We start from the raw sequence: 25,710 nt of genomic DNA, 5'->3' as shown, positions 1-25,710 counted from the left end.
ATGTCAAGTTCAAAGGAGGTTGTATTAGGAAAACAACCCAAGCCAACCATAATAAGTTCAGGCAACCTGGAAAGTTCTTTCATTATATCCCAGTAGATTCAAGAAGAAAGGTTCTAGAATATCAGTGAAGTCCTTTTTCATTCCTTCTGTTCAGTGAGTAGGCACAACAAAGGATTCTCAAGAGGATCTGAAGCATATGTAAAGATCCATTTTACTGCACAGTACAGAACAGGCTATTAGGAAGCTGCTGTCAAGAAAAGCATGATCAATATTGAACTGTAAAACCAATTACATATGCTGGGCAGTTCAGGGAAAATATAGGCCACTCACCTCTCTTTTCAAAGCTTTTCTTCTGAGGTTTCCTGACCTACAAAGCCTGATGAAAGGTTTGGGAGCTCAGATAAACTGAAAGATGGTTCATTTTATGTTGCAGACAATGTATATTACTTTCACTGTTGCTAAAAATGATAAGCATTTTTAATCATTAAATTTTACAGATTTAAAAATTACAAATACATATCCTCTCTCAGAAGGTTTTTGTGTCTTAATACATATTTGTGTAACTAATGCACAGTCTCAGTTTAGTTCCAGGTTATAGTGTTTATGTGGAAAAGCTGGAAAAATAGAATGAACTCAGTGGCAAAATTGTGTTCACATTTAAAATATCTTGAATTAGGACTTTGTCTATAGACTCTACAGTTTCAAATTGTCACAAAGAAATCCTTTTAAAAAATTGTTGTGTTTCTAGTAAAATAATGCCAGCCTATGCCAGAGATGTTTGTAACATAGGGTTATAACACATTCACTTGTCTCAAAAGAAAATAATTAAAAATTTTATAAAAGCTGAGTGAGACATTTGAGTTAAAAAATACTATTTAAGAATAATCATTTACATTTTTGTAAGGTAATTCATTGATCTCATACATTTTTGAAGTAAAATATGTATAATTAAGTGCAAGGAGCCCGATAGAATAAATATAAAAATGGTTTTCAACAATAAAACCGTCCAAAAGCCAATATATTGGTGGAAGGTATGAATAATAGTCTAGAATCACTGCTGTCCAATAGACAGTTCTGAAGTGATGAATGTTTTTTGATTCTGTTCAATACAGAAGCCCCTCATCACTATGGCAATTAACTACTTGAAATGTGTCTCTAGGATGACAGAAGAACTGAATTATAAATTTTAATTTTAATGTCAATAGCCACATGTGACTAGTGGTTATTATATTAGATAGTTCATATGTTGATAAACTTGTATTTAAAAGAAAGTGAAATTCAAATAAGTATACAGACAAGTATGGTTAAAAGAAGGGAAATATCCTTACTGTCAACTAAGCAAAGGAACATTCATAGAAGAAATGGATTTAACAAGAGTTGATAGTTATAAGTTGGGCACAGAGGTGGAAGAAAACCTAGATACAAATAAAGTTTCACTATATGCTGCAGAATGTGCTTTGACTACTCAGGATTACTGGAATTCTACTGAGATACAATAAGTGCATGGTCTCAAATATACCAGATCACACAGTCACTTTTCTTCACGTACTGTTATCATCATATGGATTTTCCCTTTGTGTAAAGGACATTTGAATCAACCAAAGGAGATTTGTTTCTACAAATCATTTTAAGGCTCTCCTTTATAAATCATCTGTACAATTTTACACATAGACCTTATGTATTTCTCACACATCAGAAAAACCCAGCTGGTCTCCTCAAGCAAGATGACAATGGCCTCCTCCCTATCCATCTGCACTGAGCATGTGGCTAAGAAGCCAGAACAAGTTATAAGGTAACTTATCCAGTTCCCTAGATAACAATGGTAAATGTTTCTTTCCTTTCTTAGGGGACTTAAGCTGAATATATTTGAAAACACAATTTATATATTTAAAAATATTTGCCCAAAATATGATTTGATATGAAACACTTATTCCAATATTCTGTTCTTTAGGATAGTAAAAGAGAAAAAGAGAGCAAACTTTAAAGATACATACTCAACTTCAGATGATTATCCCATGCTCAAATACATTTTTCTAAGTTCTCCAAAGAGACAATATTTTACTGGAAGTATTTCTTTCACTGAGTGATTTCTCTCTCTATTTACTATCCCTTAGGCACTAATAAAAGTCAGATACCCATTGACATTGATAATACAATAGTCAAAAAGAAGTCACCTTCTCTGTTCCTGAACTGTGTAAGTCTAGTATAGAAATGAGTACATAATGGGTTGAATAAAAGATATACCTAGTGTACCATGGGAACATATTGGAGCAAAATCTCATAGCCAGGAAATGCGAGGGTGGGGCAACCAGAAAAGGTATCACAGAGCACGTAATAGTTCATAAGAATCAGGTGCAGGCTAGGCATTCCTCATGGGATAACCTCAGAACCAGGCAGTAGTATGGGGATGAAGAATTCAATTAATTTTAAATTGTATAAATAAGATTTCCTGGCATGTGTAGCTCAAGCTATCAGTAGACAACCTGAATATACAATCTGAAGTTCAGGTCTAAACATTGTGAGCTCTGAAACTTTGGGGACATTCTGCAGTTGAGACTTTAAGTGTGCTTTCCCTTGAGCAGTGTAGAGAATAGGAAGGTTAGAGAAACAAGAGTAGGGAGCTATAAGGGCATGAAAGAGAAAAAGTTCAGGAAGGCAGGAGGAGAGTTACTGTTCATAGAGGTCAAGAGCGTGGATATTTCCAGCTCTAAATCATCAACAGATTCAAATATGACCCAAAAACCTGGTGAGATAAAAGGAAAAAAAAATCTTTTTTTTCTAAATATCAATGACTAAGAGTCATTGATAAATTTAACCAGGGCCGTTTCAGCAAAAATGGTAGAGAGAAGCCAGTTACAGCAGATTAAAGACTGAATGGCAGATGAGAAATAAAAAAAAAAAAAAAGAAGCACTCCTTTGACAATTTCAAATGAAAGGTGATGTTTCAGAATGTTGATGCCTTAGGACAGCACATTCTCCACACAAAATCAGCATTGTGGTGAGTCTTATGGTCAAGCTTCCTTAAACTCATAGGCTCTGATCCAAAGCATCTTTATAGCCAACAATCCTGACTATAAGTGAGGACCAAAGCACATAATGGATGTAAAGATTTGAGCAGACTAGAAATTGCCATACAAATATTAGTTATTATGGTCATTATTACTACAATTTGGGCTTGTGAGATTTTGGTCTGTATATCAGCCCATTTTGTATCAGAGTTGAAAAATGAACAGTCTGCCCAACAGCATTTGTGGAGAGGAAACATCAGTAGTTAATTTATGTATTATGCATATAATTTAGACTTACCAGAGCCAGTGGATAACTGCAGTGAACCACAATTGCCCTCTTTAGTCAGCTCAATGTGAACTTCCCGATAGAAAGAAAGCATTCCAAAGTCCTATGTAATTGGATGTGATAATAATGGGAGGATTGACTGCTTGCTTGCTTCTCATTTCAGTTGTATAATTTGAATAAATTCTTTATACAAATAGTAACTGCTGTCATTTTGGTAACACTCCAATTTGAAAATTTGGATTGTTGGGTCCAGACCCTTGCCAGCTCTAAACAAAGGAAGGTTGGCTGCTGAAGGATTGGGAGGGTACCCTTTTCTTGCTATGAAATCTCCAACATAGACATGCTTTTCCTATTGCTACTATATTCAGCCCTAAGCAGGAGTCCATAAAATACTTTATAATTGCAATATACACATTAACCTTTTCCACTCACAAAGTCCCCAAATTCAGTTTAATCTTTCTTCCTCTGATTCTTTTGCTTTTTTCTACGATAAGCCCTTCATGCCTGTCATCTAATGTACATAATTCTCTGTGCCATTTTGACTTTCTGGCATATATCAGTATATGGCTCTGTTTATACTGGAGATGTAGTAGTGGACAAGACAATTTCTGCTTTCAAGAAGTGCACCTCTACTTAGGGAGAAATATTTGAAAACATGTCACAATTCAATGAGACAGTGCTGTTGTAGAGGCACATGCAGGGGAGTGATTAGTTTCCCACAGTGGGGAAGCATAGCAAGGTAGAGCAAGGTTTCACATATGAAGTAGTATTTAATCTGTCTTAAATGATTTTGATATTTATTTTTTAAAGATTTATTTATTTATTTATACAAGCACTGGGTACAGTCAAAGCATGGGAGGGTGAGAGAATTTGCCAGAGCCAGAGCGGGGAACAGAACAGGCAGAATGACGAAGTACACTGCTGAGGGGAGCAGTGGGCGCTGCAGGAGAGGTCTGTGCGCCATGTGGGACCCTCACTGGCGGCTGGGGATCGGACTGGTGCTGCAGAGTCTGCGGGCAGCTTCGCAGCCCAGCGCTCAACCGCTGTGCCACAGGGGAGGCCCTAATTTTGATATTTAGACAAGGGGAGGAATAACATTTTTTTTTTGATCTGTAAATTTCTTAAAGTCAATAATTTGGTCTCATTCAACTTTGTTTCTCTAAATACTTAAAACCTGACCTTCTAGAGACAAAATGTTTGCAACCCCCATCTATATGTTGAAATTTAATCCCTAATGTGGTGCTATTTGGAGGTGGCCTTAGTTATAATAGTGGGACCCTTATGAATGGGATTGATACTGACAAATAATATTCCAATCAGAGAGTTCCCTTGTTCCTTCCACCATGTGTGAACACAGTGAAAAGACACCCTTCTATGAGCCAGGGAGTAGATTCCAAGCAGACCTTAAAACTGCCAGTAATGGGCCTCCCTGGTGGCAAGGCGGTTGAGTGCTGGGTTGCGAAGCTGCCCGCAGCCTCAGCAGCGCCGGTTCGATTCCCAGCTGCTCCCCGGCCATCGGAGGAGGGTCCCACATGGTGCGCAGACCTCTCCTGCCGCCCGCTGCTCCCCTCAGCAGTGTACTTCGGTCCTTCTGCCTGCTCTGCTCCCCGCTCTGGCTCTGGTGAAGTCTCTCACCCTCCCGCGCTTCTGACTGTACCCAGTGCTTGCATAAATAAATAAATAAATAAATCTAAAAAAAAAAAAAAACCTGCCAGTATTTGATCTTGGACCTCCCAGCCTCAGAAATCTGAGAAATAAAAGTTTGTTGTTTAAGTCACCCAGTCACTTTTGTTATTGCAGTCCTAATAGACTAAGATAATATCTATTACATGAGAATCCCACCATATTTGTTAACCCCACATACTGTTAAGGTTTTCATTTTCATTTTACTTTCACATTCCTCTTGAACACAGTGTAATCTATCTAATCTAAAGCAAAGTTTGTGTTTTTATTACAATATTAATGTAAAAGTTTCAGGAAACATCTCCTCTAGCCTTTGCCTTCCTATTTAAATTGTCAACCTATATCATACTTCCTTTTTTTCTCATTAATGGTTAGAATTCTGATTGTCTTATCTGCTTTATAAATTGAGTTAGATGTATAGCTAATTAACTTGGTCTCTTGAAAGCAGCTGCTCCCTACCATATTTTTCAGAAGATCTCTAAAATTCCTAACATCAAGAATTCACAAATTTAGATTAATCAGTTGCCAACCAGCAGATATGATGTTGGCATCTCACATAATGCTAATCATCTGCTATGTTCTTTATAGTTCTCAAGATTTATGTATATGTATGTAGTTTCTTTCTAATTCCAAATCTGTTACAGGGAATGACTATACTGATAGCTTAAAGATGTATAAATATGCTAAAGATAATACCATTTTCAAAAGCCAGAATATTTGGAATTCCCTGAATTTATCAAGTCCTCAAAGAAAATTGTGGAACTAATCAATCTGGCTGTCTTTCTAAGACAAAAACAAAATCAAAAGAGCAATTTCTAACACCAGTGTTATAAGTAGTTGTGTTTTGGGAGTTATAGAAGTTATTTAGAGATCCTTCACAACCTGGAATTAACCATTAACCATTATATTGTTAGAATCTGATCTCAAATATAAACTGTAAGTCTAAAGCCATTATTTATAAAGATTTTTGGTTGTCTATGCCTTTAAAATTTGTTAGAATTACCTCAAAACCATTGCTCAAAGAATATCATGTTTCTAACAGCATGTTACATATCACAATGGTTATTTTGCTATTTCTGTTTCTACTAGACAGTATACAGTCTGAATTATTTGAACTGGTGCTTTGCTCTATCTTTAAGAGACTTATATCACATCATATGAAAGGCAAAGAATGTAGTAATTAAATCCCAAAAAGTCACCTATGTGACCTTGAAAACTCACCTGAATTTCCAGGCCTCTTTATTTCTTTATAGTCTTAAAAAAATGTATTGTTAATTTCTCAAGTTCCTTTAGACTTCATAATTTTATGAGTGAGGAGAAACTTAGAAAGTAGACCTGACCATAGGTGCATTGTATCCATATTCAAACTTCAAATTTTATAAAATCTGCTTTCTAACCACATATTATGACTGCTCACCTGGAATCTATACCAGATTGCTTGTGTGGCCTCTGAGCACCACTGAACAATACAATTGAGGAATAGAAGCCAGTGTATTGATCCTGTGTAAGTATGAAAATGGGTGTGCACATACACTGTGGTACCTGCTTCTAAGACAAATTAAGGAAGCTCTGAGAATTATGACTGTTAGCTGATCTAGACTTGGGAGTTCTGAATTTAAAGAATAGTCAATACCTCAAGGATGTGGGGCGGGTTGGGTCTAAGGGGAAAAGGAAAGTCAAGGAAGACTTCAGGTGTATATCTTGAGGCACCCACCTGAAGTGGGTTATTTTAAGGGTTAAATAGTGTCATTTTCCTAAGAATAATGAAATTCTATACAAAATTTTCAGATAGTGAAGTGATGTGACCAATTTTTCCTTTCTTTAATTATTACTTTGGTTCCTCTGTGGCAAATGTGTCGAAGGGCAAGAAGAAACTTTTGGAATCTTGCTCATGAATGCATAGCACTTTTCTTTTAAAGTCCTACTCCATTTTTACCCAGAATTGGCAATTTCCCTAATGTTCTTTCTTCAAAAACCCTCTCAAAAATTTCTCCATTGTATCTTTATCCTATTCCTTCCTTGTAAATTTTCTCTTTCCACCAGCAGCTCTCTGCCTTTCATGAAAACACAATGCTTCCTCCAACTTAGTAAATAAATCAAAAGAACAAAGTGGAGCAGGAAATATGTACAGTCCCACAGAACCCCTCAGAAGAGTCCCATGTTTTATTCAATAATGTCATTACCACCTTGATATTATTTTTTAATAGTGGCCCCACATTTTCACTTAGCATTTCCCCCAAACTACCCACTTTAGAGTAATGAAAAATTATTTTGGTTGTACTGGAACAGAGGTGAGTGATACTCAATTTGTTCTAGTCTCTTACAGTTCTTTTGTGTCCAAAGCTCTGCCCTCTGCTCTTCATTTTCAGGATTACCATTGTAATTCAATTTATCATTGTCTTTTGCTGATACTACAGAAATAACTAATATTTGGGAAAATAAATTTTAAAACAAGAAATTTCTAGTGATAGAGATATTATACCAAGATGAGTGTCAAATCATGAAGAACATAAAATAATATAAACAACATATGCTCCTAATGGTAGATTCCCAAAATAAAGGAAACAACTGCCAAAATTGAGGACAGAAGTATACAATTCAGTAACAGTACTTGGAAACTTGAATACCCTTCTTTCAATAGTGGATATGAAAACTATGTGTAATACACATTTAAAAAGAACTCACATAACCAAAAATACACATGGAACATTTTCCAGGGTAGACCATAATCTGGTCATAGAACAAGCTTTAATAAACTCTCATATGTTTATATAAAGTATGTTGTCTGACCACATGAAATAAAATTATAAATCATTAATAAAATCAGGAAAATTCACAAATAGAAGGCAAATAAACAAGATAGTCCCTAAATAACTAATGTGTCAAAGAATAAATGACAAAAGGAATTAGAAATATTTTGAGATAAATAAAAACAAAGCTACAACATACCAAAACTTGTGATATAGATAAAACTGTTTAGCAGGGATTTCAGTGATCTTAATTTGCATTCTTTAAATAATGGTAACAGACTTCCCAAGACTCACAGGACCTGAGTTCTCCACATCAAGGTGATACTTATTGGAAGAGGCATCCTCTGGGCAAATTGAGAAAAGCCTGATATTTTTAGGGAAACCTACCCCACACCATGAAGACTATTTCAAATTAAAATTGATCTTTTTCCAGGCATTTTCAGTGGAAAAAGACAGGGACTAAGTTTTTTTTTTTTTTTTTTTTTTTTTAAAGAAAGAATTTTGTGCTTTCAGTGATACTAGCAATTCAAATACTGAAGTTTTTTGCTTAAACTTGATTTTACATCTCTGTTCACCTTGCTCTCTACTGAAAAAACACAAATTTCACTGATACCAATATAATTACACATTTGCTTTAAATCATAATCTATAAACCATAGTCTTAAAATAACTACAGGATACTAAAAACAACTTAATGTTCTATCATAGGCTTGCATATTGTAGAATCAAATTGTGATTTATTAGGTTGATTGAAAATTTTCCTTTCTGTGGGGCTATGGTAACAACTCATTAAACAAAGTGCAAAGTTTATATTTGCATTAGTTTTCTTTCAATTTCAGGGATTTGTAAATCAGTGTGTATCATTGTTACATAAATATATAAATTATTCCAATGTTAAATATACAAAACAAAGAATAAAAAACAAGTACGTTTAGAGACTTCTGGATTAGAGACTTCACTGTTCTCCCCCTTTCTGCTTCTATGCCAACTTTAAAGAAAAATATGGTTTCCACTTGCATTTATGTAAGTCCTCTTTCATGAATGTTAGCATAGTATAAGACTTGTCACTAGTTCGAGTAGGTAGAGATATTTTCATTACTTATTACAGATGCATGTTACTCTCATTTAGATACAATATAATCAGCTAACCATGAATTGGATATTTTTACTGTAAATCCCCATTTTTTTAATTCACAAATACTCCAGTGACTAGCCCTGTGCTTATGTCTTGTATTTTTCCAGCAAGTTATGAAAAAAGATTCCTAGTCAAGAGATTGCTAGGTTAAATGGTAAGTGCTCACTTAATTTTGCTAGATGTTGTCAAATTCCACTCCAACTCTGATTTTCTATAAGCAATGCATGAGAGTACTTGTTTCCTTCACAGATTTATCAGAAGAATATTGTTATAAACATAGTTTTGCTAATTTGATAGTATTTCTCTTATTAACCTTGTTATAAGAAATTCACCCACGTATTTCCCCCTAATATACATATGGTTATATGTTACACTTTTAAATCTCAGACTCAGTTCAAGTTCACTCTAGTATACAAACTTAAACAATTCCTAAAATCTTAAGCATGCACCAGTACAGGTCCAGTCTGGCTTCAGTGCACCACTCACACTGCTGGAGCATATCACTGCTGTTGACAACTACTGGCTGGAAAGTCACGGTTGTTTCCAATGTTGTTTTGGGGCAGAATGTTGTTCCAAATATTGTTTTAGTTTGTATGTTCTTAGCTGTAATTACTGTGTATGTTTCATCAAGTCAGTGAAATTCCTGGTGCCTCAAAATTTCCAATTTAAAAAACTCTTTGAACAATGAGAAAATGTATCATTATCCTTGATGAATGGCATATTACTGTTTTGGGGCAGAATGCATCACGATTTGGTAAAAAATTGCTATTCTAACTGACACTTTTGAGTATAAAAGAGCAATCATTACAAGGGATCAGAAAAATATAAAAAGCAAAACTAGTGGGAAAACTATAAATCTGAGACCTATGGCAGGGAAGGGGAAGGGAGAAGGGTCCCAACAGGGTAGGTAAGAACACAAGAGACAATGGTGATGCTTCACTGGCCATGTGGTGGTGTTAATTTTATGGGGATTACACCTGAGGGCAGAAAGCAAACAAGGTACAAATATATATATGCATGTATATATATATATATATATATATATATATATATATATGTGTGTGTGTGTGTGTGTGTGTGTGTGTGTGTGTGTATAAATATAAATACCCAGCAATCATTTAGCTAAGTAACAGTGCTACTCCTTTCAGAAACAGCAGCATTATAGGAAACTGTCCTTGTAAGGAAACGGATATTATCTATTAAATGGTCCTGCTTTTAGCAGATCGGCACTCACTTATAACAGTATATTCATTTTCTTCTCTTAACTTTAAAGAATTTAGTACCCCCAAATGGACATAAAAGAATCACAATCTGTGAAAAGACTCACCGCTACTGGAAGCGTCATTCAGATTTAGCAGTCCCCCTCCCAGGCCTCGGTAACTGTGGTAGCTGTAGGTTCCGTTTCCATTGATGTACAACACCTCCTGGGACCCTGACATGGCTGAGGTTGAGTAAGCGCCCTGGGCCGCCTCTGGTTTACACTGCTTGTCGGCTGGTGCAGAGTCATCCTGCAATGAAAACATCGTGCCGCTCATCATCACAATACTGTGTCATGTCACCTTGACCAGGACTGTCTTATTGTTATCTACATTTCTTCACTGAATACAAAATAACATACAGTCAACATTAAATCTGCCAATACATTTTCAACAACTTAGCTAAAACCTGAGAAAAGGAAAACAAAGTAACAATATGAGGCAGGTTGGAGATGAGGTGACTATAATTTCCAATGGAATTTAAAATTACATGAAGATAGTTATTCACAATAGCCAAGACGTGGAAGCAGCCTAAATATCTATCAATAAAGAAAATATGATATGTAAGTATAATATTATTCAGCTTTAAGAGGAAAGTTCTGTGATATCCTGTAACATGGGTGAATCTTGAGGACAGAATGCTAAAGGAAAAAAAAAAGCAATCACAGTAAGACAAATGTTGATGATTCTATTTATTCAAGGTATTTAAAGTTAAACCTGTTTACATATAGGAACAGAAAGTGGAGTGGTCACCAAGAACTGAGGTAGCAGGGGTAAGGTTCAGTCACACAGGATGGGGGAAGGGTTTAGGGAACATATAGACAGCATGTAGTTGACAGTATTTTTCTGTACACGTGGAAATTACTGAGAGAGTGGATTTTATAACCCGGTTTTAAAATTTACATGAAGAGAAATTATAATTTTCAAAAAAAAATTGCAAAATTTGGCTTTCTTGAATTTTTTTGCTGCCTACTCTTCCTCCTTCCTTCCACTTCTGCCTCCTTTTCTCTGTCTTTTATAATATTTGTAGCAAATTTTATGTACTGCTAACTCTATCTAAGGCCCATTACATGCATCAGAATAGACAAAAATCTGAATAAACCCAGGCCTCTCAGCATGTATTTTTCATGAAGCTGAACTAATATCTAAAAATGTGTTTCAAAACTTCTAAGCATGTCAAGTTGTGAGTACAGTGAAATTAAAATTTGCAACATGTAATATTTTCAGTAATAAAACAGATTGAATTTCCTTTCAGCTGTGAGATTATAAGGTATATACAACATATTTTATTCACATGCTTTTTAAACTTTCCTTCTTTTTTAAAATAAGACACAAACATTAATAGATTTCTAATGAATTCTTACAAATGTTTTTGTGATGATCAGAGTGCATGGTTAGGGAAACACATAGCTTCCCAATACAATTTTTTCGTGACATCAAGTACTAGAAAATGAGAAGATATAGAACAAGTTTCTCTATGGAGAAATATTCTCCATAGTATTGTTATATTCAGATATATTCTAATCTTTCACATAGTAAAAGCACTGCCTTAACTATTAGAATTATGGAGTTATGAAGTTGTTAAATTTCCTCTGATCTTTTCAACTCTGATCCATTCGATTTTGACCTTTATACTCAGTTGTGGACCTTAGACCCATGATCTATGATCTTTTCATCTTTTTATTTCTATATGACTAAGATTATTTAAAAAAAAAAAAACACAGTAAAATTACCCAAAGTCAATTGAATTAAAATGAAGCAAGCAGGGTCTTCCTGGTGGCGCAGGGGTTAAAATCTCCACACTATCAAGCATTGCCAGCCATTGCATGAGTTTGATCCCTGGCCAGGTATCTAATCCACATGGCACAGCAGACCTCTCCTTTCTCTCCCGCTGCTCCCCTCAGCAGTGTATTTCAGTGGATCCACCTGTCCTGCTCCCTATTCTGTCACTGGTGAATCCTCTCACTCCCTACATCTCTGGCCTACATCCCAGTTCTTATATTCATAAATAAAAATAAATCTTTTTTAAAAAAATTAAGAAAGCAAATTGAAAGGAAAACTGTAAAACATCAAAAAAAAACCCACTGAAGTTTAATGTAAATTTTCCTTTCATTACCTTAAAAAAAAGATTCATAGGGAATGTAGGTAGTAGAAACATGAACTGGGCTAAATTGGTGTATGAACTTGAATGTCTGGTTGTAATTCCCCTTGCCACTTACACCTTAGAAATTCCTGGGATGCTGAATTATCCTAGAATGACACTTTTTTATGGGAGAAACTACATTATAGAAGTAACTCAGAATTAAATTTTGTTAGTGTCTCTGACTCTACTACTTCAACCAGGCAGTCAGCCAGTTCCAGATTTTTTTTTTTTCATTCTGAAAATAACTCTGCTGCTATAAAGGATATAAGGATGGTGGGCTTTAGACCAAAGCTCTATATAAATGAGGATATTGGGTCTTCACCAAATTTACCACCGCTAATGGGGACTTTAAATCATAACATAACAATTGATGTGTATTCTTTTGTACTATGATGAAATTTTTATACTACAGAGAGTAAGGGAGTTTAAATCATCTAAAGATGATATATTTAGGAATCTTTGGTTGCTGGAAATATGTTTCATAATAAGTAGGTCTACGGTAAATAAACAAGTATTGTGCTACTCTGAATAAAAATATTAATAAAGTACTATTAATGGAATAAAAACATAGCACTTACTGGAGCCTCAGAATCTGTAACTGACCTTTCTGTGGCCTTTTACAGTGACTAGATGAGTGGAAAATGATTAAACCAATGGTGACTACAACTCATAAGTATACAAAAGTCTTTTATAATGTACAATGGTATAGTCTCTCATCAAAGAGTGTCAACTTCCTCCTTGTCTAGGGACAGAGGTGATCATACTCATATATATATACTGGAATGAATATATAGAATGTATATATACATATACAGTTGTATATACACTTTTATAGTAAATGTGCAGCTGGCTCGCCATGCTGGTTCCATCACAAATTCAGTCAACCATGAATAAAAAATACAATATATATACTATGTAGTTAGGCTACATGGTTGTGTCTATACCAAACATGTACAAACTTTTCTCTTGTCATTATTCCCTAAACAATATATATATTATCAACTACTTAAATAATACTTATATTGAATTAATTATAATCCAAACATTATTTAAAATATATGAGGGGATCTGTGCAGATTCTATGCAAATAGGCCATTTTATAGACGGGACTTAAGCATCTTCAGATTTTGGTATCTGTGGCAAATTGTGGAGCTAATTCCTCATAGATATCAAGGGATGGCTGTATATTCAAATTTATATCCTCCATACTACTATCTATATATATGTCATACATTCATTCAGTTTATTAAGTGAGGGAAATTTAGCAAAAGATAGGTTATTTGAGATGTTTATATGGATTAATTATTTTCATGCACACAACTTCTATTTTCTCTGAAAGCAGAAGATGTCAAACTGCACTCCATGGAACTGTAAAAATTCTGGGGGAAATGTCTCAGAGTCTTCCTGAGATTATGGAGTGAGGATATACAGATATGCTTTTACACTCCACCCTTCCCTTTACTTGGACTGGCAGCTCTGGTTTGCTCTACTCTATATTCATAAAATTATCTCTTCTAAAGCATAAAAAACACTGGGCTTTGACATATTTTCTGTAAAGACATTTAGCTATTAAAACTCTTAAAGATGGCCTCCCCGGTGGCGCAGCGGTTGAGCACTGGGTTGTGAATCTCCCTGTAGCCTCTGCAGCGCAGGTTCAATCCCCGGCAGCCAGGCGAGGGTCCCACATGGCATGCAGACCTCTCCTGCTGCCCGCTGCTCCCCTCAGCAGTGTACTTCTTCGGTCTGTCTGTTCTGTTCCCCGCTCTGGCTTTGGTGAATTTTCTTACCCTCCCGTGCTTCTGACTGTACCCAGTGCTTATATAAATTAATAAATCTTTTTAAAAAAACCCTCTAAAATAAGGCAGAATATGTTACACTTTAAAGCAATTTCGAGATCTTGGGAGGGGCTGACCTCAGACAATTTCACCATTAGTACAATGTTTCTTGACTGAAACTGAATTGGGCAACATACTAAAATTTGAGTTTCTAATTTGGGTAAACTTGTAGCTCTTTTTTTTTTTAAATATTTATTCATTTTTGCATACAAGTGCAGGCCAGGGGTGAGGGGGCGGGGTGTGTGAGGGGATTCACCAGAGACAGAGTTGGGAGCAGAACAGTCAGACTGACTGAAATACACTACTGAGGGGAGCAGTGGGCAAGACAGGAGAAGTCGGCTGCACCATATGGTTCACCTTCGTAGCTGGGGATTGAATTCATGCTGCAGTGGCTGTGGACAGCTTCATAGTGCTGACACTTAACACTTTGCACCCCCAGGAGGCCCCAATTTGTAGCTCTTCTGAAACATACCAGTCTACATTTCTGTGTTTGGAAATAAAATATACTCAGAGGAGAAAAGTTTTTTAATGATAAGTAAAAAGGGAGAAGGGAAGAGGCATTATCGCCACAATATTTTCTCTCTGATTCATTGTATGATAGAATTCATATTATTAAACATGCTATTTTTAAAATTTGCCTCAGTCTTTCATTATTAACTATTATTCCAAACCACAGTAACTGTACTGTGCAGGCAGATAATTAATTCCATTAATAAACAAAACAGGCCTTGTAGGGAGTCATTCGTATTCAACACAGATTTACATTCTTAATGTTCTTGGCAGTCCACTATATAGGAAGAAATACAACATATTAAAGTCCCAATAATCTCTATTTTTTGTGTCTTCAGTGTAGAAGTTTAGTATAAATTTAGTTCATATTTAATTATTGAATGATTACTATTTGTTTCTAAGAAGCATAGATTTTAATGATGTAAAAAATAAATATTCCCTAAAGTCACATTTTAATTTCTCCAGACAACTTTTAATAATCATTAATTCCCAAAGTTCTCAAATCTGACAGCTTACCCCTTGGCTGCTATTAAGTTTATTTTCAAAAAAGGTAATTACTATTATAGGATAATATAGGCAACGAAATACATTTTGTTAATCAAATCATGAAAAAAAATTCTATCCCAGTGTCCATGACACATCAGATTTTCTTTTAAAAAATTCATAATAATGAAATGACATCAAGAATTGAATGACCATCAATGTTACTTGCCATAATGAAAGTTATTTTGATTTAAATTTCTTTGATGACATATGAAAGAAACCCTTGTGGGGAATTCTATAATATGGCACTGGTTAACAATAAGTATCCTTGATATATAAATACACATTTCATATTTTTAAAAATGGGTTTGTAACAGGATGGGTAGTAACTTATAGATGATTGCAACATTGGGACTGGTTTGGAAGAACACACATTGCCTGCTCAGGGTCCTCTCATTGAAAAAATATTTAAGAAGACTGGTTTTATCCCTTCTCACTGTATTGACAGAAATTGCACAGAGAAAATCTTAACCTTATCTGGCACTTGGGCCACACAGATTGAACTCCTTAACTTAGATGCCTAAGGAATTATTCAAGTACCTTAGATTGACATTTTTGAAATGAAGTTTAATTTATTCCATTCAACTTTTTGACAATGGATTTCAAAATATTGGCATGAAAAATGTTACATTAGTTTTATTATATCTCCCAAGGATTCCACTTTTTCTTTGACTTTATAGTCTCTATTATCTATTAAAAATGATGTATAATTTCATCAACTTTTCTATCTATATTGAGAAAACTCCAATTAAATTTTCTTTGAGATTCAATAACCTCATGCATTTCTTCATTTGCTCAATAAAACTTTTGTCAGTATAGCACTTGGGGTTGATAAGACATTGTCACATCAATATCAAATTACATCTGTAAATCCCCATGTGAAATGGTCCAGGCACTGGTAAACCACCTATTTAAGACAAAGAAACTTACAAAGACCCCAAATAGGCTTATTACTATAAAATAGTAAGCACATGGATTATTTAGGCATTAGTTTGAGCTATCTATAAGATGGTTAGTAGATTCTCCTATCTTTACATGATTTCTGTAGTCAATATAACACAAATCTTTTTTTTTTTTTTTAAGTTACTATAAATTTCTCCTTTGCTCCATTAGTACAGACAGGGCAAAGGAGTGCAATTTATTTCACATATAAACTACTGAAAAGCATCTCTACTTTCTAAAAGCTGCTCTTCTTCCATTTGATAGCAAGCGTTCCAGAACTAAGTATGTTGCTAAGAGTTTCCAGGGAAATTCATAAAAGATGTGAGAGAAGCAGACCTCCCATTTAAAATGCTTTCCTGCATAAAAAAAAAAATGTCTGCACTTAAAGTAAGTGTGCTCATTACTTGGGATGATAAAAAGTGATTTTTGATGCTATCAACACACACACACACACACACGCATGCATGTACACTTACTCAGATATACAATAACATTCATGATACAATTTTGTTCATATTGTTAGGAGCATTCCATATAGTGCCCTTCATTTGCTGGCCATACAAATGATCAAGATGACTAACGACATGGTTATTCTTTGCAAAGATGCTCCCAAGCCCATTAAGACAGCTAATAATACATGTTTTGAATAAATCCAACTTGCTTAATGATAAGATTTAAAATAACAGGAAGCTAGATTTTGTTTGACTTGAAAAAGCAAAATCACAGCAGGAGAGCTGTTAATCAGAATTTCATCACTCTTTGAAGACAAGATTATTATATTAACAGACTCTTTCTGTAATATCTATGTACACACATATTGGCATGATATTTATAAACAATAAAGATGTGAAGACTACTGACTTAAAGAAAAATACAAAATAAATATAAACCCAACCCAATGGCTATGGTTACATGGTTGGCAAGAGGTAATCAAGTCACTGCAAAGCTGCACACTCGAAAATTCTTCCTGATGGCCATAAAGTTTTATTATTCAAAATAAAAGTAGAGTGAGCATTTTTAAGTTACATTTCTTAAAAGATCTATTTATTTATGCATACAAGAATGGGGTACAGGCCAGAGGTGGTGGGGGGTGAGAAGATTCACCAGAGACAGAGTGGGGAACAGAATAGGCAGACTCACTTAAATACACTGCTGAGGGGAGCAGAGGACGAGTCAGGAGAGGTCTGCTGCACCATATGGGTATGTCCCTGGCCAGGGATTGAACTCGAGCTGCAGTGGCTGCAGACAGCTTCATAGGTTACGTCTTAACCCTTGTGCCATCAGGGAGGCCCTTTAAGTTACATTTTTTAATGCAACACTTTGCCATTTAATTTTTGAGCCCCCCAAACTTAGATTCCTAAATTTTGAATCTATCTCTCCCTCAGATGCCCTCAAACAAAAAAGAACCAATTTCTTTGAGATTGTTATATCTCCTCTCTGGTATATAATTATTGTTATGAAAAAAAAAAAGGAAGAAAAGCAAATAGAGTAAAATATATCCTAGGAGAGAAGAAAGACTTTTAAGACTTTTAATAGAAATTAGTTCTTTAGTTCTCAGAGTACCATAAATTAAAAGACCTTGGACAAACATACCAGGTAAAAAAAAAAAAAAAAGTAAGAGTGCCCACAGGGCCTCCCTGGTGGCACAAGGGGTTAAGCACAGCACTATGAAGCATCTGCAGCCTCTGCAGCACGAGTTCAATCCCCGGCCAGCCAGAGAGAAACACATGGCGAGGCAGACCTCTCATGTCTCGCCCGCTACTCCCCTCAGCAGTGTATTTCAGTTGCTCTGCCTGTTCTGTTCCCCACTGTCTGGTGAATCCTCTCACCCCCCCACACCTCTGGCCTGTACCCCAGCTCTTGCATGCATAAATAAAATCTTAAAAAGAAAATTTAATAAAAGAGTGCCAACAATATAATATTCTAACAGAAATCTCCCTCAAAGCAAGAAAAAAAAACATGATCGTTATTGTGGAATCTTTAGCAATAAAAATATAATAAATGCAATCAAAATTTAGAAAAAAAAGTTGTAATCAAAATTCAGAGCAGGACCTACCTGGTGGCGCAAGGGGTTAAGCACCACACTATAAAACAATAGCAGTCTCTGCAGCACAAGCTCGAACCCCCGGCCAGCCAGGGAGCAACCCACATGGCGCAGCAGACCTCTTCTGATTCGCCCGCTGCTCCCCTCAGCAGTATACTTCAGTCAATCTGCCTGTTCTGGTCCCCACTCTGCCTCTGGTGAATTCTCTCACCCCCTGCATCTCTGGCCTGTACCCCAGCTCTTGTATGCATAAATAAATAAATCTTTAAAAAAAATTAGAGCAAATATTTTTAGGGTTAACTTTGAGAAGCACAATGGAGATTCATTATTTATTTAATAATGGTTAACCATTAGCTATTACATATGAATTATATTAACAAGGGAATGTCAGAAGGTCAAGGCTAAAACCTGATAATGGCTGTCTGAAGCACAATGCTGGAACAGTGGGAGGAGGAGGTACATTATTTCATCTACATTGTTATCAAATATGTGATACATAACAAGGGGCTTTATAAAAGGATTTAATTCATTTCTTGCAGTAAACAATTCTAGTTTGATAATAATGCCAATATTTGTTCCTGTGGAATAGTATTTTTTTTCTCATTTTCTATTTATTTTTTGATTTTTTTTAAATTTTATTTTTATATTCCCCATACAATTGCAACCCCCTTATTTTGACCCCTATCTCTTCTTTCCCTGCCACCCCATAGTGTGTCTCTGGTTCATAGTTGTTTGTTGATTTTGATTTTTTCTTTCTTATAGTTATGAAATAGTATTATTGATTAATGCTAAAATATTTTCATTGGTATAAATGCTATAGATGGACATTTTAGTTCAAATCCAATAAATATAAGTGCTAACAAGCTAGAATTTATGTTAAAACTATGTTTGTATACATTATCATATAAACTACACAAGCAGGAGTCAGAAGAACGCAGGCCAAGTGCTTTAAAAGTGCTACTCAGATACTATTTATTTATCCCAGAAGTGAGTTGTTGCTCCAAGCCTTTTAAGTATGGCCTTGGGAGTTCTCACTACTAGCAAAGAAAAGAAAATTAGGTTCAGCTGGAAAGCAGAGATTTGAAAAATACAATTAAAGTTTTACAAAAACTTGGCCATGGCAGACAATTTTCATCTTTTCAAATTTCTTTTTGAGCAAGTTGAAAAACTTGGTTAATGATGCTATTTCAGTACTGATGTTGGGAGGTAATCACAGATTGTTTCAAAATTAGAAACAGGTGTGCCAACATGGTTGAATGAGCAGAATGAAGAACAATCCCTAATGTCACTCTACATAATGGATTCCTTCATAGCTACTTCTGATGAACATTATGTTCAATCAGATAGTAAACATAATTCCATCTGAATTATATATCTTGAAGGAAACATATAATTGAGATCTTTATTCTTATATATTAGAATAAAAGCGTGCAGGTTATTGTAATTTAATTTAAACTGGGTGTAAAAATTACCCATCCATTTTGATATTTCAAGTATACTAGTTATGAAATAGTCATACTGAGGTAATTAGAAAAGCTATCAAAATGGTAATGCCTGAATCACTGACTGATGATACTTTTATATTAATGTGAAATTAAAATTTAAAGGGAACATGCATGAGACAACATGAAAGAATATAAAATAAATTTAAACCACATTACTTAAGCCTGACTACTATGTGTGGGTGTTAGGTGTATACATAAATATTTTTATTAATGTTTCCCTCATCAGTAGAACTGCTTCTGCTACATACCACTTAGTTATGTAAAGTGTTCTGATTTACAATATTCTCGGTGGGTATATGGTACATAGTGAGGAGAAATATCACTACTAGCATATTTCTTCATACATCAGAAATAAAGTTTTAACACTAATCCAATAACAATGAAAATCTAATTTGTTTTTCTAGAAGTAGAGTTTTTATATATATATAAATGTAATGTTCTTGAATGCTACTTGTATATGGAGATTAGTGATTTTAATTCCTTTAAGGTATTAGATTACTTTAATTCATTACAAATTTGTGTAAAAATAATGTAACCACGCTTCTTTTTTTTTCTATTTTGGTTCTCTTGAGTCTTCTAATTTTTTCTGCATAACTTCCCTGCAAGATCTCATCTGCATTTATGACTTCAGCTACCCCTTGTTATACCAAAGATCTCTAAACCTAAATCTTTAAGACCATTTCCTAAATCCACATTGTAAGCAATCTAGTGAATAGAAATACCTGCATATCCTAATGGTGCTTCCCACTCAGTGTGTTCAAAATTGTACACTTTATCTTCTCACATATTCATTTCTCCAGACATAATTTGCTCAACTTATTGAATTCTTGATTTTGATTAATGGTACTTTCATCCATCCAGTCTCCCGAGCTAGAGATGTGCCATATGCAATAGACATTCTCCTTTTATTACCGCCTATGTGTAACTCAGGATGATAGTCTTTTATTATAGTCAATTTTACAATGTTCTATTGAATGCCTTCTATTTACTAGGCTACACACTCAGTTAAGTGCTGGGGCTCCATCAGAATATAAAATAAACAAGATCCCTGCCCTCAAGGGACCTACAGCAGGAAGAGATGGGGGCGAGACAAGAGGAGATGAAAAATATAATAATTTCAGACAGTGACAAAAACCATTAGTCATAAAATACAGTAGGGTGATGAGATGAGAAAGTGGAAATAGTGTCTAGGAGTGAAAGTATTTCTAAGAAAAATACATAAACCAAAAAGCTAAATGAAATGATAAAAATGATATAATCATATGATGCTATAGGGGGAAGGAATGTGTGTGTACATTGCATAGAAATCTATTTTGCACTTGATACAAAATGTTCCTCATATCCAAAGATCTCTGACTATGAACCTCAGCGTTTGGCTTAATATGACATGTAGGCATTCACATAGCTTAACTTACACTAGCATTTGCCTTGTAAGAAATTGCAAGAACACTTATTTTTGCTGGTGTAATAAATATTCACAATTTGCCCCTCTGGATGCACTCTCTAACACAGTTCCCTGGGGGTATAACCATTATAAATGTAATAAACTGGGCTTACTATGGATGGTAGGGTTTCATCAACAGGAAATCCTGAAAGGACTGTAAAGGCTGAATGATGAGGTATTTATCCCCCAGGACCCATTCCTGTCATCTATGGTCTTGGAGTAGCTGCATTTCTGCACCTAAGAACCTGGATCCTAGATTACACCGCACACACTCCCAAATCCAGGACTCCAGCTTCTATCTGGTTCTTCTGACCTGGTTCTCCTACTGGATTCCTATCTGGGTTTTTTTTTTTTTTTTTTTTCCTTTGCCTCATTTCTCCTCCAGGTTTTACTCACTTCCTGGTCCTAGTGGGTGCATCCCTTCTTGATTTCCTTAGTCCATTTCACACCTATGTGAGCAATGTTTTTATTAAACAATCTTCAGTTACTTTTTTGAGTATGTACAATACTGACACTATTGTACAACTATTGTTCAATATAGAGTTGAACAGTGAGCAATAAGTATATTTTCTCATCTAAATTTTTATTCCTTCTTCATCAAAACCTGTTTTTCCCCTTTGGTATTGTTTGTATTCCAAACCACTATTAATAAATCTTCTGAAATTCTCTAACACAAATGTGAAACCTCTGGTACATTTTTCATATCATCAAATCCATCCAGTGTTCCCTAAGAATTAAAATGTATAGAAAATAATATTTCCAGACTGGAATCAGAGAATAAGAAGTTCCATGAAAGAGGTATCCAAGGAAAATGTAAAACTGATGGAAAACTGGATGGATTCGATGGTATGGGAAAAAAAAATCTAAAAGGTTTTTCTCCCTCCCTGGGGAAATTAAGATTTTTTTTCTTTATCCCATGTGCTTTGAAACTTTGATGATAATGTGTTTAACACAGCTATTTTTTTTTTTTTTTTTGTATTTTGTGCCCTGATAACTTTTTGCTCTCTTTTATTCTGGTGATGTGGATGGAGAAGAAAAAAATCAGGAAGTATAAAGAATATCAACAAGCAAAAACCATTTTCAAAAGTAAAAAATATGGGAGAAAATCCTGCAGAGTTCTAAAGCAGACACTATAGCTAGCCAAATGATCAATCAAGAATAAGTGCAAAAATAATTAAAAATGTTTTTAGGTATATGTCTTCGATATCATCTTTTTCAGCATAATTATTGGAGAATATTATCCAATGGAATGAGAAGTCTCTGAATTCAGGAATAGGAGATACAGAATGGGAGGGAGGTATAAAGATAGCTAGGATTACTTTGTGCAGTAGACCTCAAGAATATTATTTCCAGACTAGAACGAGAGGATAAAATGTTCCAGGAGAGAGGTATCCAAGGAAAATATGGAACTGATTCCAGAGCTTCTAGGTTTAACCAGAGTGCTGTGCTGAGTAAGTCAAACCTCTCTGGTGCAACGACGAGTCATCCCTAACTGAATCTGTCCACATGAGAGAAGCCAGGTTGCTGAAGCTAAAGGAACTGGAGATATTTAAGAAGAGGGGGAAAAAAAAAGAGTAACATTCACTCAACCATTTATCCCTCCTTCATTTATTTATTGTTTACTGTGTGCTTGGCAATATTCCAGAGTAGTGAACAAACATGGGCAAAATCTTTGCTCTCACTGCAGTAAAATAACATTTACTTACAAGGTAAATAATTAAAATATATACTTTCTAGGATAGTCACTAGCACTAAAAAGAGGTAGAAAGGTATGAAAAGAGGGTATGAAATGATGTAGGGATGGTTCTGGAATTTTACATGAAAAAACAACAACAAAAAAAAAAGATCGAAGAGAAGGGGGTTTCTGAATAAATGCTGTGTGGAGGAAGTCTTCCAGGTGGGAGGAACATTAAGTGTAAAGGCCCAGAGGCAAGACCATACCTGCTACTTCAGGAAACAGCAAGGAAGGCTACCAGGCAGGGGAATTCAGGGAGGAGGTGAGAGGAGTAACATGGAGCTGATCTCTGCAAAGTCTTCCAGAATCCAGTGAGGACCCTGGCTTTTCTGAGTGGGTAGAAAGCCACTAGATGGCTTCAAGAGGAACAGCATAAGCTGCCATGTTTCAACAGGGTCATTCTGGCTGCCCAGAAAGGGGCATGGGCAAGTGGAGGAGGAGGGCTACTTAGGAGGCTATAATCATGCAGGGGAGAGATGATGGTGACTTTGCAAAGGAAAGTCAGTGGGAGTTGACTGAACTCTGGGAAGTATCCTGACAATCGTACCAAATAGTATCCTAACTGACGGACGTGGGATATGAGAGGGAGGGGTCAAGGAAGACATCAGAGTTTCTGGAATGATCAACAGCAAGGGTAAAGCCTCATTAACTGAGCTATTTTGGGGTGATATCCTGAGCTCTGTTTTATTTTTTTTAAAGATTTATTTATTTATGCATACAAGAGCTGGGGTACAGGCCAGAGGTGCAGGAGGGTGAGAGGATCCACCAGAGACAGTGGGGAGCAGAACAGGCAGATTGATGGAAGTACACTGCTGAGGGGAAGAGCGGGCAAGTCAGGAGAGGTCTGCTGCGCCATGTGGGTTGCTCCCTGGCTGACCGAGGATCAAACTTGTGCTGCAGAGGTTGCGGACAGCTTCACAGGTTGCATCTTAACCCCCTGTGCCACCAGGGAGGCCCCTGAGCTCTGTTTTAGATATATTAAGTTGACTACAGGATTAATGAACTGCCATGGAAGCAGTTGGGCATGTGGTGCTGGAGTTCACGGATATGAATTTGTAAGTTATCACATTACAGACTGAGCATAAAGCTGTGAGACTGTAGTGGTAAAGACAATACTCTCAGTTTTAGAGTTTGAGGACAAGAAGGGACAAGTAAAAAAGACTAAGAAGGAGCTGCAAGAAAGTGGAGGGAAACGAGTGTGTTGTCCTAGAAGTTAACTGCAGCATATGTCTCAGGGACAGGGTGAGCACTGTGCCAACACGCCCAGTGGTGCAAGATGAGAAGTGAGAAGACAACCACTGGATTTAGAAGTGAAGGTCATGGGTGATGTCTGAGGAAAATAACTTTGGAGGCGGTGTGGGCACTGAAACCTGGCTGACTTCAAGACAGACAAGAGGAGAGACTTTGTATACACATTTAAGAAATATCTTTTAAGAGACTCATGCTATAAAGGAAAGGAGAAAACTGGGGACTAAGGGAGGGGGAGAGGGTGTTTTGCTTTGGGTGTGTGGGTGTTTTGGGTTTGTTTGTTTTTTTTTTATTTTGGTTAGGGTGGGGAAAGAACATTTATGAATGCACTTGAAGAGAACCCAGGTAAAGGAGGGAAATGATACTAGAGGGGAGGGGAAGGAGAATTGAGAGGGTGTAGATGGAGCATCCAGGCAGAGGAAACGCTGTCAGGAGGAGGAAGAGTTCATCTTAACAGCAGAGGAAATGAGATATAAGGCCTGTGGAGGTTTACTTCAATATATGAGGATTACCTTAGAAAGAGAAGGTAGACTTATGTTTTGTCTCAAAATTGGAGAGAACGATGGCAAAGGGGTGAAAGTTGCAGGATGACAGTCAGGCTCAAGGAAATAAAGACACTTCCATACAGGATGCGTAATTTCAGCAGATCTGTCCTGAAAGTTATTTCTCCTGGGAATTGGGAACAACAGCCATCCTCTGCTGAGTGTTTACTCTGAGTCATGTGCTGGGTTTGATGTTAGATATGCATGATTTCACTTAGCTCTTACAACATTTATATGAGATAAAGCTAGCCATAGGTTGCAAGGGAGGAAACAAGCCCACATGGTTGGTTGAGTTATCCAACGTTATTTACAGTGGGGAGGAAGGTTCTAGCTGACCTCCAAAGCTATGGTCATTCCTCTATACCACAAAGTCTTACAACAGTAAATGGACTATATTTAACTATTTTCAAGATGAGTCTGAAAGTCATAGAGTAAAATCATTCCCATTTTTTGAAATACTCTGCTTCTCTTTTCTAGTTGAGGAGACTTAAACTAGGTCCGCTCTCCTCCTGAATCACTCCTCATATTTAAGGAGTTTTGCATAAGCTCAATCTCCTGGCTTCATCATCTCCATCTACAGCTTCACCTCCACTACATTCTTCATCTTCCCAAAAGATGAAGCACTCTTTGGAGAAAGGACTCTTTAGTCCAGAGCATGACCTGTACATAGTAATTACTAAATAATTCCAGCCTTTCTACAGCAGGGAACAGCTGCTCACCAGGGGAATCTTTTATCAGGTTTACTCTGCCAAATACTGCTGGGGATGCTCTTATATGTGGCTGGACGAAGGAGAGGAAACTGGTATTTAAAGTAGATCTTACCTCCTTAGTGTACTAAAAAAGAAATTTTTAGGCAGTTAGGATGCAAAAGGCAAAAAAGAGAAATGGCTAGCTGTTTAAAGACCCAATGCTTAATTTACTTCAATGTTGAACAATGTGACAGTAGATTTAGAACACTGTAAAAATATCTCATTTTCATATGTTTATCCAACAAACAAAATTTACTATAACATATGCTACATATTAAAAGATTTCAGGCAGGCTTCTTACTAAATATATCTACTTTCAGCTATATCTTCATATGTTTACAGGCAAAAATCC

General features: G+C 35.9%; 1 protein-coding gene across 8 annotated transcripts in view; it reads right to left on the bottom strand.

Annotated features, from left to right (window-relative positions):
• NOL4 (nucleolar protein 4) overlaps positions 1-25,710 on the bottom strand; it is a 307,016-nt gene that overhangs the window by 12,223 nt on the left and 269,083 nt on the right. For all 8 annotated transcript variants that reach the window (XM_037508675.2, XM_054694107.1, XM_037508682.2 and 5 more), the window contains one exon: positions 10,190-10,370. In XM_037508675.2, coding sequence (XP_037364572.1) covers positions 10,190-10,370 — 181 coding nt within the window. The remainder of the gene's footprint in view (positions 1-10,189; positions 10,371-25,710) is intronic.

Source organism: Talpa occidentalis, unplaced genomic scaffold (genome assembly GCF_014898055.3).
Source record: "Talpa occidentalis isolate TD23 unplaced genomic scaffold, MPIMG_talOcc4v2.1 talOcc4.13, whole genome shotgun sequence".
Taxonomy (NCBI): domain Eukaryota; kingdom Metazoa; phylum Chordata; class Mammalia; order Eulipotyphla; family Talpidae; genus Talpa; species Talpa occidentalis.
The sequence above is the reverse complement of the archived record's forward strand: the minus strand, read 5'-3'. Positions and strand labels throughout refer to the sequence as shown.